Below are 13,025 nucleotides of genomic sequence, written 5' to 3'. Positions count from 1 at the left end.
CACATTCTACCCACTCGGAGCCCTCACCTTTCCCACCTCACCTCCCGCCCTGCCCTCGTGCACCATGCACCTTTACAGGATGAGTCTTGTTTTACCATCCACTGAGACCTCTCCGGGCCTTCTCCTCATCCTGCAGGGCCTCCCTGCCTGAGCCTGTCCTCCAGGGTGACAGCCACCCACAGCCCCAACTCTGCGTGCTCCCAGCATGCAGGGGCAGTGCCAACCCCATTGGTCCTGGGATCCCCACGGCACGAGTAAGCTGGGAAAGCTGAACCAGGAGTCCCTCAAGCGGGAGGAGACCTGTGCCATCCCTGAGGCGGGCTTGGATGATTGCACTGGAGAGGACGCTCTCCTTGCCTACTGAGACCACCCGCGACTCAGACCAATCACCCCCCAACAGGAAATCCCAAACGTCCTCCCCAGTTCCTTCAGCCCCTAAGAATGCCAAGGCGCTGGGTGCCAGATTTGCTCATGAGAGCCGCGTGATCCTCATTCACAGTAAAGGGCATCAGTGCTATCCCACCAGTCAGAACCAAAGACCACTCTGGGATAACTGGGCGGGAATCCCAAACACGGGCCCACTGGACCCCAAGGTAGCCAGACCTAACGGCCTCAGGGTCTCCAGAGACCTCCCAGCCTCGAGAGGGTGCTCCCTCCTGGGAACCGAGTAAAGGAGGGGCCTCCAGCAGGTTCTCTGGGCTCTGCTCCCTTCCAGCCTGAGCCACACACCAGGCCAGCTCTGGGATGACAGCGATCAAGAGAGACGACGTCTGCAAACATGCCATGAACCCGTAAGGCACCTCCACACACAGCAGTTTCCACCATTAACAAGGCGAAGGGATGCTGAAAAACCATCCATCCGACCGTGCGACCGACGCCAGTGCAATCCATCCAAATTAAATACACTCTGATTGTTGGCACAGACATGGAATCACGAATTCAGGAATACTTTTAAGCCTCTTGCTTTATATTTACATGTGGCTTCCCTCCACATAGGCAGAGAGGGAAAAGAAGGGATTAAACCAACAACGTCTTGTGCTGCTCTAGTTAGGTTTTTCAGGGCAAGACATTTTAAGCAGTAGGGTCAAAACGCAGGGTGAAAACAAAGCGGCCCAGTCAGAGGGGCCACCAGAGAGCAGAAGGCAAGTGGGGCCCAGAAGACCCGGGCCGCAGTACCAGCTGTGTCATGAGCCCCACCGTGCCCGTGGGCAAGTCACTGCCTGCTCTGGCTTCTAGTTTCCCTGTCTTCCAAACAGACATACTCTTGTGCTCTCCTGAGGCTGTGACAGAACACGGAATGGACGGGGAAGGGCTCTGGACATAGGCACTGAGCAGGTAGCCCTGAGCAGCCAACATCAAGACACCCTTAAGTCAAGGAGAGCGTACATAAGAAATGACAGAAGTCCGTGAAATACGTTCATTGGAGGTACATCCAGTCTTTACGGAGAAGTGGGGCACAGAGCCGTGGTCAGGAGCACAGAGGCGTGGTGGCAGATGGCTCTGCTCCTGTGTGACCTGGGCAAGTCACCTTCCTACTGTTATGAGTCGATGATCATAAAAGGGCCTGAGTACCGGATGTGGCCCAAAGTAAACACTCAATAAACAGCTACGATGACTGTTGCTGCCATTATGACATGGGGGTGGGGTCAGGGGAGGATGGTTCAGATGCAGACAGAGGCCTTCTTGCAGAGATCCAGCCATGCCCGCTCTGGAAGCATCTCCAGCCCAACAGGCTGTCAGTCAATGCAGTAGAACCAGGCCATGAGCCCCAGCTGTCCTCACAGTGCCCCCTACACACCCTGCTCCCAAAGGGCCCCACAGACCTTGACACCTGAGTCCCTCCTGGCCCTGGAATCCCCTGGCTCACCACTAACCTGTCATTTCTCAAGGAAAGCTTGATCTACGTCTTTCCCAGAATGGGAAAGGCCCTATGGCCAACACCTAAATGCCGGGGGTGGGAGGAGGCTCTTCATCAGAGTTCTCTCTGCTTCCTAGCCCAGCATCCACTGCCCAGAGACATGGAAACCACAGCCTCTGGAAAACTCCTCACGGGTCAGACTTCATGAATGTTCTACCCACTCCATTTCCCCCTCTTCTGACCCTTCACATCAGTCCTTCCCTAGAGGCGGGGATAAGAGAAACCTACAAAGACAATGAAAACAAACACATCCATTTTGCTGCCTCTCGGCAGCAGGGGGAAAGGATCCCTTCAAAATCGGGATGGAGAGTTGGGCTGCGTTTTCATCATTTCCACAACAGACAACTAGTTAATCCCTTCAAAATCAGGATGGAGAGTTGGGCTGTGTTTTCATCATTTCCACAACAGACAACTAGTTAAAGCATGGATTGCCGGACACTGGACAGGTTCTCACCCGCAGGCCCCATTCATACAGACTGTTCTTCACCCCAAGAACACCAGTGATGAAGACACTGATAGTCTTCTCCTTGAGGGGTAGGAGGCCCAGGGAAAAGAAAAGGCGGGGGGACAACAACAAGACCTCCATCAGGCCCCTGCCACTGGACCCCCTCCTGTAAATTCAACACAACAGTAACATGCAAGGGAAAAAGAAATGCCAACCTGAGAATTCACCCGGAGCTGTGATGAGGGAGTTGGTGGCCTCTGTTTCAGTGTAAGACAATGTGGAATCAGATAGATCTGCAGGAGGGAAGAGAAAGAGAACTTAGTTGGCTGTCGGGGTTTCCTCTCTTATTTTTCAAGCATGCATGCGAGTGTGTGTGTGTGTGTGTGTGTGTGTGTGTGTGTGCGCGCGCGCGCGCGCATGCGCGTGCACATGTGGGCATGCGGATGCTTGCAAAGGGCAGCCTGTGCCTCACAACTTTCTGCTGCCACTCCCCGTCCCACGATCGCACGAGACCAGGCCGGCCAACCCTGGAACTCTTCTGGAAAATGCTGACTGCTGCAGCTCTGGCACCTGAAAAAGTTTCAATTGCTCTGACCACAGAAATAACCCAAGTTCAGGGGACCAAGCAAGTAGTAACTTGGAGCCTCCTTGGGTAAGGTTAAATTAAGCCCCTAAACAATTCATAGCTGCTGCACTTAATTACAACCATTAAAATTCTTGAAGCTGTTCCTTCTTGCTTCCTTCCTTCCTTCCTTCCTTCCTTCCTCCCGCTGGAGCTGGGGAAACTCTGTTTTAACAAGTTACCAGCCATCCTCACTCTGTCCCGCTTACACCCCTCTAATTAAGGGCTCAAGCGTTTGCTCCCAGACTAACTGTTTTCTCTCTCCCTTCCCCCACTCTCTCACATCCAAACCTGCTCCCAAAGGAACTTTCAACGTCTGGACTGGTTTTTCCTTTTTTCAAGGCATTCATTTGTTGTTTAAGTAGTTTTAAGTACCTCATACGGCGCACACTATTTGTTTCCTCTATCTGCAGTGCAACTTAGAGGGGAGATGGGAAATTCTTTTGCACAAGTTTTCTCCTGAACACTGAGCTGCTAGTGGGACAAGCCGGTGCCTTTCGGGACAGGCTGACTTGGGAAGTTTTCCCTGGGCCTGTGCCTCTGCCACCAGCAACGGGGTGTTGTCCCTGTTAAGGGACAGGTCTGTCCAGGAGTCAGAAGACATGTTCTTCCTGGAAGTCCTGTAGCATCTTTCATCTTCCCACCCAGCTTAGTGTGGCGCAGCTGGTCCACTGGCTCAGGAGAGCCACTCCAAGCTGGGGAAACCCTGAGACAAAAACCGTTAGCCTAGGCCCTTGCGAGCTAGAATTCCATTCGATCCTGTAGGAATTTTTTTCCTTTTACCACATGGCTTGGGGAGCGGGAAGATGAAACATTAACCAATTTGGCCTTTCTCTATTTTTTTTTCCTCTTTCTTTTCCCACTTGCCAGATGCTGACTGGGTGTTCTGGGTTTTATTTTGTTTTTTGGTTTCATGTGATCACAGCAGCTTAGAAGTGAACTGACTTTTTGTTTATGAAAAACTAACAATGCAAGGAAAAGAAAATAATACAAAAAATAACTCAGACTATTTACCAGGGCCTGAGAAAGTTATCTCCTGGTCAAACAGGTTTGGAGGAAAATAGGGACAGATGGAAAATCTCTTTTAAAAAAAGACAATAACCTCAATGCCTAAGTAGGAACCTCGTAAAAGAATTTTGCTTTTCATACCTAATCTTCCCAAAGTGTTCAAGCCCCAAGTCTTGTTGCCACTTCTTGTCTGAAGCAGTAACATCCCAGGCTGAACCCTGTTTCTTCATGAAGTGCTGTGGAGCCGACACAGCCAGCTTCGTGAACTTTCCAGGGGTTGGGTGATGGGTGTTTCCCATCCCTTGCAGCTACAAGTCCCTGCCATGCACTCTCCAACCCCTCGCTTCTGGGGCTTCTAGCGAGGCCCTCCAAGACCGTTGTAGGAAAAGAACACTCCCCGCCTCGGTCACTGCTCAAGTCCCAGGGAGGAACCCCATTTGGAAGCTGGAGCCCAGGGTTCGAGTCCCACCCTCCACTCTTAGTAAAATCAGGGGTCACCAGCTTTGCCTGCCAGGGGCCCAAAGAGAGTATTTTCAGCTTTGTGAAACTCTCCACTGAAACCCTCCACCTCTGCTGTGGTCCTGTGGCAGCGGCCACAGACAGCACAGCCGGCTTCCAGCAGAACACCGTCAGGGATGCTGAAATGTGAATTTCACATGGCTTTCAGACGCCACAAGAGTCTTCTGCTTTGGGTGGGTTTGTTTGGGGGTTTTTTTGTATTTTTTTTTAACCATTTTAAAAAGCAAAAACCATTCTCGGCTCATGAGCCACGAACAAAAACAAACGGTGGGCTGTCGTCTTCTGACTCCTGAGCACCAGCAAACGTCACTTCCTCTTTCTCCATCTCAGTGATCCCATTTGTAAAATAACAGGGACACTTGTTCATCTTCAAATGGTCACTCTGCCTCGCTGGACGGGGTCCTGATATTTTGTGGCTTTATCACCAGCTGACCCACGATTCCTCAGGGCAATGATCCTCGACACTCAAACTCAGGTGCTACATTTACTAAGAACATTTGAGGGTTTTGGTTTTTCTTTTCCCCCATCTTTTGAATTAGGGATCTTCTAAGCAACTAGTACAATTATGTTAACTCAGAAAATGCTGAGACAGGCCTGGGAAGGAAGGGTGGGGTGCCGCTGAGCTGAACAGGGGCTACTGTGGGTTTCTGCCTCAGCCCCACTGCTTATCAGCTGGGCAGCCTTCAAGTGACAGGGTACCCCCAGACGACCTTTCCAGTTCCTCAGAGAACTAAATCAAGCTCCTCCATCCACGAGATGACCATACTTCAGGAAAAGCAATGAGGAAGTTGCCACCATTAAGGCACTGACCCATACCCCATCCTGGGACAGCCTCTGTCGTCCCAGACGGAGGAGGACCAACTCCCAGAGGGAACCAGTGGGCACTGCTGTCTCCGCAGTGGGGGGCCTGGAAGGAAAACTGGACTGGATGCCTGCAAGTTTATGACACTCAGGAGTGACCTCCCAGATGGTGCTGACACACACTACCGGGAAGAGGCCTTTACCAAAAACAAAACAAAACCCACTTTTTGTGGTCACTGGTGGAATGTGTTAGCATCACTGCCACGCCATCTGACTTTTAAAGCTCAGGTCTCATGGGAGCTGCCTGGGTCACCAAGTCACTCTCCTGGTGCTATTAAGGCCATACTCACTCACCCCAACACAGGGATTCTCCACTGGAGGAACCGGGAGGCCCAGAAAACAAGCCATCTCTACTTTTAAAACCATATGCATCTACCCCAGCATACGGGCTAAGCATTCAGCCCCAAGGCTTAGAAGAAAACACATCCTACCTCTGAATGGGACCTGCCAACAATGACATTACCACTGAGGGGTACCCTCCATGCTTGAGTGTACCAAGACACTTGCTTTCTAAACTTTTCAACTGTTCTTTCTGCCCAGGTGAATTTCTTGGCTTAATAAAGGTGGGGGTGGGGGTGGGGAATGACCCATACAGCTCCTTTCGACAGTGACTTCATGCTCAGCCTATCTGTCATGGTGCTAATTAATACACATCAAAGGAGAACCACCTAAGGCTGGGAGGGAAGGAGAGGAAAAGAGACAGAAACCCTAACCCACCTCCAATGAGATGCTGAAGTCAAAACCCATTCATCTCCCACAGGCTCATGTTTAAAGGTCACAGAGAGGTTAATGATGAGCGAGGAATTTCTAGATGTAAATAGCCCACTGCAGAGGCTGGGTCGGCTCTGGCCCAACTGGGAGTGTGTTTGTAAAACTTCACCCACCCCATTTCAAAGGCAACCAGGCTGGGGATCCCTTCCTCCCCTTGCTCTCTCTCGGGCTCTTCAGCACTGAGGCGGGGCCCTGGGGGAGCCTGGGATGGACACACCTCCCCAAGGGTCAGAGGGAGGACACACTTACCCAGTGGCTTGTACTCGTCGCGAGGAGACAGCCGAGAGTAGGGGGGTGGCGGTGATTCTGGAAGACAGGAGTCAGTGTGTCACTGCTGGGATGAGAAAGTTCACACAGAGGGGTTCTACGTGTTTTTGATGATTGATTTCCTCAAATAATAAACCCAGCTCCCAGGAAATCAGCACCTCTGCTGCCCAAATCCCCTGGAACAGCATAGGGAAAGCCACAGTCTTAGGCCACAAACCTGGGCGCAATCCCCGCTCTATCTCCTTCAGCTGTGTGACAGCTGGCAAGCTACCTTACCTCTTTGAGCCTGTTTCCTCAGCTCTAAAATGGGGAAAATAATCAGAGAGACTCCCTAGGTTTGCCAGGAAGACAAAAGCAAATAAAGTATGTAAAATGCTCAAGACGATTCTTGGAACTGCAGAAAAATATCTAGACAAACAGCAGCTATTATTATTATAATGAGAGAAACGGGTACAGGCAAAGTCAGAGCTAGGATGCTCAGTTACATTTGAATTTTGGATATACATGGGATACACTTTGAGTATAAGTATGCCCCTTGCAATATCTGGGACATACTTATGCTAAAATATTACATGTTGTTTACCTGAAATTCAAATTTAACTGGGCATTCTGTGTTTTTCTTTGCTAAGTGTGGTAACTCTAACAAAACTGAGTGAGGGCAGAGGCCCACAGAGACACAGCAGCTCACTTACAAACAAGCTACCCTAGAGCAAAGGCCCTTCAGGGCGAGACGGGCATGACTGGTTAGGACCGAAAAAGCCAAACCCAGCTCCCCAGATGGGAGACCATACCCCAGTCACCACTGGTTCTCGGCCTCAGTCTCCCCCTCCGTAAAGAGAAGGGGCAGGACGCCACCTCCGTGGCTGCTCACCTCAGACCCTGTGTGATTCCTTATTGTCTATGGCATTTTCCTTTGGGTTTCCTTTCATTTGCCTAAAATACTTGTCCTTAAAAACATATACTTTGTCTTCAGAAGAATTCCTTAGCCTCTTGCTTTCTGGGAAGTAACAATTTGCTAAACTAAGTAACAATTTGCATGCATGAAATGACCCTTCATTTTCTGTAAATGAAACTAAACACCATCAAATCGCAAACTAAAACAAACTCTCAGTGGTAGTAAAGCGGTAATAACTATTATTAGGCAGGTATCAGGAATGACACAAGGGGTAATAAGTGTTTTTCGCAATTATAATAAGGCACAATTAGTTGTAGGAGCAGGCAGCTTCACCTCTTCCCCAACCCGGCTTTTCCAGCTAGAAATGACTTCAACAAAGTCTAGAAACAGGGAATCTTTTGTGGACTGGATTGGGGAGAAGGAAACTGAATCACGGATTAGCCACTGGGAGCGAAGCAAACATTTGCTGAATGCCTACCCTGTGTCTCTCTCTGCGCTGGGGCCTTTCCATTTCATTCACTGCATTTCATTCCTTTGGACCTTAGGTACAGAGTGGTTAATCATGCTCATTGGGTGCCTACTTTCATTTCATCCTTTCTCAAAAATAAAGAAGACGACCATTATCATCCCCATTTCACAGATGAGAACACTGACTTTTCCAGTGCCTCCCCAGCCAATCATGGTGGAGCTGGGATCAGAGCCCAGGCCTGCCTCTACTATACACCCCAATGAGACAGGCAATCAAGAAGCACCCTGTTGGGACTTCCTTGGCAGTCCAGTGGTTAAGACTTCACCTTCCAATGCAGAGGGGCGTAGGGTCAATTCTTGGTTGGGTAGCTAAGATCCCACGTGCCTCGTGGCCAAAAAACCAAAACATAAGAGAGAAACAATAGTGTAACAAATTCATAAAAGATTTAAGATGGTCCACATTAAAAAAAAAAAAAAAAGGAGCATTCAGTCTTCCACTCCTTCATCCCAGCTGGGTCTGGTACATCCCATGCACAGAAAGCATTCAGTATAACGTGGACAAAGACAACAGTGATAAGGTTAATGGTAAAGCTGGAGGGAGAAAGAGGACATACAGGGCCAAAAGGGTCACCCAAGAGAGACCTCACGCAAGACTCAAGGAGGGGAACTGCTTCCTTCAGTAGGAGCCCCTTTATCCACCAACCCTGACCAGACTCAAGTGAGGACTAGACTCTCAGAACAAGAGGCAAAACACAGGAAGGGCTAGAGACCCATGGGGAAAGAGAATTGAAGCCAGTGCTCCATTGTACAGAGGAGAAGGCTGAGGCCTGAATAGGAGAAGTGAGCCCCTCAGAGTCTGACAGGGAGCTGGTGCAGAGGCAGAACCAGAGGCCAGGCTTCCTGACCCCCAGCCTCAAGCTCTTCCCACTAGCCCCCACCAGCTTATCAGAAGGCCTCCGACTCCTGCGTCAGGGTTCCTCTTGCAAACATCTGATTGGCTGAGGCCCAGGCTACACGTGGGCAGGAAGTCTGGACATCTGCCCTCAGATCTGTCCCCAAGAGTGAAATCTGGCAGCGATGGGCTGTGTGGGCTGGAGTCAAGCCACTGTAATCAACCCCAGCATCTCTTCCAGTGGCTGTAACCTGGGACCTGGAAAGGGGAAGAGGGGCTCAAGAAGATCCCCCTCATGGAAGCCACTTAGGCCTTGAGTTACAATACTCACCACCCACAGACACACCTGAGCTGGGGGCATCTAACACATGAGTGAGGCAAAAAGCAACTCCGCAGACCTGGGAACTGCAAAGCTTTTAGGAGGGACTTCACCAGCACCCCCATCCTCCTCCATTCTAGCAAAACCATCTGCACAGAGACTGGGAGCACACCACTAACTTCCATCCTGCCAAGTCGCCTCAGTCGTGTCCGACTCTGTGCGACCCCACAGATGGCAGCCCACCAGGCTCCTCCGTCCATAGGATTCTCCAGGCAGGAGCACTGGAGTGGGTTGCCACTGCCTTCTCCAATGCATTAAAGTGAAAAGGGAAAGTGAAGTCGCTCAGTCATGCCCGACTCTTAGCGACCCCATGGACTGCAGCCCACCAGGTTCCTTCGTCCATGGGATTTTCCAGGCAAGAGTGCTGGAGTAGGGTGCCATTGCCTTCTCCAAACTTCCATCCTAGGCAAGTAAAAAAGAGACTCCATCCCCAAGACACCGGAATTTAGAATATCAGAGGTTCCCCCCAACTCAACTTCTTTTAACTGATGGGGTAAGTTGGGTAGAGGCAGGTAAAGGGCCCATCCAAAGCCACACAGGAAGGCCGAGGTTATTCTACTTCAACTAAGCAAAGGGGGAGGCCAGTTCAGGACTAATACCAAGATACATTAAAAAAAAAAAAAAGTTATCATTCACATACCCTAAAATCCACTCTTTTAAAGTATACAATCCAGTGGTTCTTAGTACATTCAGATTTGTGAGACCAACACCACCCCCTAATTACAGGACATTTTCATCACCCCAAAAGGAACCCTGCCCCATTCGCAGTCATTCATTCCTCCCAATCCCTAAACCTCAGGCAACCACAAATCTACTTTTTATTCTCATGGGTTTGCCTACTCTGGATATTTCACACGAAAGGCTTCCTATAACATGAGGACTTTCGTATCTGGCTTCCTTCATTTAACATACTGGTTTCCAGGCTCAACCATGCTGTCCTCTCATACTTCATTCTTATTTATGGCTGAATACTATTCCACTGGATGGCTATACCACAATTTGTTTATCCATCTATGAGCTAATGGACATTCGGTTGTTTCCACTTTTTGGTTCTTAGGAAATAAATGCTGCTATACCCAAACCTCTCACTGGCACCTCCAACACATCAACCCTCCCCGCACGGATTTGGGAAGAGGGAGCCCCAGGTCAAGAACTCAGGTGGGACAGAAGGTCTGAAGAGACAGTGTAAGGTGCCTCCAGGCCCTCTGTCAGCACTCCCCTCTTAGAAGCTACCTTAGTACTTAGAAATCTTGTGATTTCCGGATAATAACTTTTGTGCTCTAAACTTCAAGGGGAGCGCTCTTAAGGCTCTACAGGCCCCTTGGAAAGAAACGATCATGGGCAGGAGGAAGGGAGGGAGGGAGGAAGTTGGGGAGGGGAGAGAGAGAAAGAGATCAGAAACTCCAGCCTCTGCAGACAGCCAGCTTCAGACATTAACTTCAGGAATCGCCTCCAACTTCCTTCAGAAGTGAGAGCAGTCAGCCAGGGGCCGAGGGTATCAGAAGGCTAACACTCAGCCCAGTTCAGGTCAGCTCAGCTCAGCCCAGACAAGCCTCTGGTTAGCCCCCAGGGGGTACTGAGCCTTTGGGATCTAGACCCTAACTGCAAAGCCAGAAGAGTTCACAGCCTCTCCCACTGCCTGGTAAGGTTTCAACTGGAGACATTACCTTCCACCCCATCTGTGCAGCCTAGCATCTTCTTAGGAAAGGTTCACGTGCCTTCCTGGGCCTCCCAGTTTTCACCCTCCGGAGGAGTGGCCTCCCGGGTGCCTGTCCCCTCCACCCCCAGAACCTGAGGGATCAACCCCAAGCCCTGGGGTGGGAGAAGCCGAAAAGAAGCTCTTGGCGCTTTAAGGCCGGCGGAGCCTAATTGCCCAGATTCCCCCGGCAGCCAGATAAACAGCGCAGCCGGCTGGCGCCAGCAAGAGGCAAACTGCACATTATCACCCCTTCCTCACCTCCAAGGAGGAGCTCGGAGGAGCAGGGCGGGCAGGCCGAGGGGCCGCCAGAGGGGCGGGGCGGGGGCTTGGAAGCCCAACTTGAAATTGATCTCATTTCAAAGGGATAATGCCAGGTCAAATAAAAGGAAAACTTTCTAGCCCATTCTAATTCCTATAGTCCTGGCCTGGGAACCCTATGTTTTCCTAGGCGGCCTCCTCCAGTCGTTCAGAAGTTCTCTCCCTAGCTCTGTCTCTTTCCCTGGCGCAATTTGGATAATAGTAATTTACTGAATATAATTACAGAAAAAAAAAAGTGGTGAAGCAAAGAGCAGGAGATTTATTCCAAAGTTAATGGATACTTTCGGGAGAAAGGAGCTCTATAAACACAGGTTAGAACTGTGATTAAAGTATTTCTCCACATTTCCGTCCACATAGGCACCAAGCTCAGCTAACTGGCTTTTCCTGGGACAGAAAGATACACCAGAAGGAGGGAAAGCCAGGGCTTGAGTCCCACGGGAGGAGGAAGCCCAGGGCAGAGCTAGGTATGGGGGACCCCACTTTCTGAGACAAGCATGAGGGAGAGGGCAGGCCTGTGTAACCTGGAATCCACCCATCGGACTTTAAGGATGCTGTTCGCCCCCTTGCTTTACAGATGAGAAAAGAGGCCTAAAGAAAACTGGCCCCAATGCCCCAAAGCAAGCAGAAGGATGGAGCAGCGCTTGCTCTGAGCAGCAGGGAGTCACACTGCCCAGAGTGGGGCCGCCTGTCACTAGGGATCCCTCCTAGGGGGCACTGGGGTGCAAGTGGGTGTCCCTCAGTTGGCCTGCTGAGTATTCCAGCCTACTCTGTGTGTCTGCTGGCCCCGGTGCCCCAGCCCTCTCCCCCAGGGGCCTGGAAGGAGCAGTCTCCTTATCAGGACGCGCACGGCTGAGCTCCAGCTATGCACCCGCCCAGCTCAGGGAGTCAGGCTGGCGGCCAGGAGGCGGAGGTGGGGTGGGCAGCACCTCCCGCCCGCCAGACCCCCAGTTCTCAGTCCTGGTGGCTTAAGCCATCAGGCAGAGGATGAAGCAAAAGGGTCAATCTGGTGCCTATAGGACACTCGTCCCAGACCACCAGTCCTCCCAAATCCCCCTGGCGTGGCTTGAATGGGGGGGGGGGGGGCCGGGTGCAGCGCTGAGCTAGTGAAGAAGCTGGAGAGCAGGCACAGCCCCTGCAACAGCGCCTCCTTCTGGGACAAGGAGAGGAATCAAGTGCCAATGCTGAGTCTGGAACTTGATGTCGAGAATTTTCTAGAGCCAATCCCACTGACCCATAGGGAGACAGAGAGGGGAGATTACTCCCCCTCCAAGGTCAAGTTGTCATACTGGCAGGACAGAGCCTAGGGCCAGGTCTGTGGGTCAGAACCAGTCCACTGCAGTTTGCCCTTTAACTTAAAACTGCTCAAGTTCACCAAATTCAAACCAAGACTTATCCAAAAAGTACGGGCAGGGTGGGTCCTGCCTGTTTCCAATCTCTTCATCCCATCTCTTCCCACCCACGCACCTGAACTTGCCTGGCACCTTGACTCTCAGCAGGGCCCCTCCTCCTCCCCTTCAACACTCATGTCCCTTTACCACCCAGCCTGCAAGGCTGCTGGAGGTGCTCCTGTTACATGCACACCCCAGACGCCCGGCCTGTCCCTACTTCCCCCATCTCTGTCCCATCTCTCCTCTGACCCCTACCCAAAGATTCTGTTTCTTGAGGGCATGGATCCTACTCATATTTCCACTCTCCCCACTACATCACCCAGCGTGGTCCCTGGCACAGGGTAAGTGCTCAACAAATATCCCCTAGCAGACTGATGTGGTGAGAAAGAAAATGGCCAGCGGGGCCTTCTGAAAGAGCAGAGGGAACCCCACAAATTCTCTCCCACTGAAAAAAAAAGGGACCAGGAACAGAGCAACCACAGTTAGGTCCTACTCCTCAGAGGCAGGGAGGAGTCAGAGAAGAAAAGTGGGAAAATCCACTTCCAGGGGAAGCTGTCAGAGAGGAACAAGAAACA

At 51.1% G+C, this 13,025-nt stretch overlaps 1 protein-coding gene across 1 annotated transcript in view; it reads right to left on the bottom strand.

Moving 5' to 3' along the window:
* SMAD6 (SMAD family member 6) overlaps positions 1-13,025 on the bottom strand; it is a 77,914-nt gene that overhangs the window by 61,199 nt on the left and 3,690 nt on the right. Inside the window, exons 2-3 of the mRNA XM_069597646.1 lie at positions 6,394-6,450; positions 2,579-2,656 (exon numbers count right to left, since the gene is read on the bottom strand). Of these exons, the coding sequence (XP_069453747.1) occupies positions 2,579-2,656; positions 6,394-6,450 (135 nt within the window). The remainder of the gene's footprint in view (positions 1-2,578; positions 2,657-6,393; positions 6,451-13,025) is intronic.

The sequence above is a fragment of the Ovis canadensis genome, chromosome 7 (genome assembly GCF_042477335.2).
Source record: "Ovis canadensis isolate MfBH-ARS-UI-01 breed Bighorn chromosome 7, ARS-UI_OviCan_v2, whole genome shotgun sequence".
Lineage (NCBI taxonomy): Eukaryota > Metazoa > Chordata > Mammalia > Artiodactyla > Bovidae > Ovis > Ovis canadensis.
The sequence above is the reverse complement of the archived record's forward strand: the minus strand, read 5'-3'. Positions and strand labels throughout refer to the sequence as shown.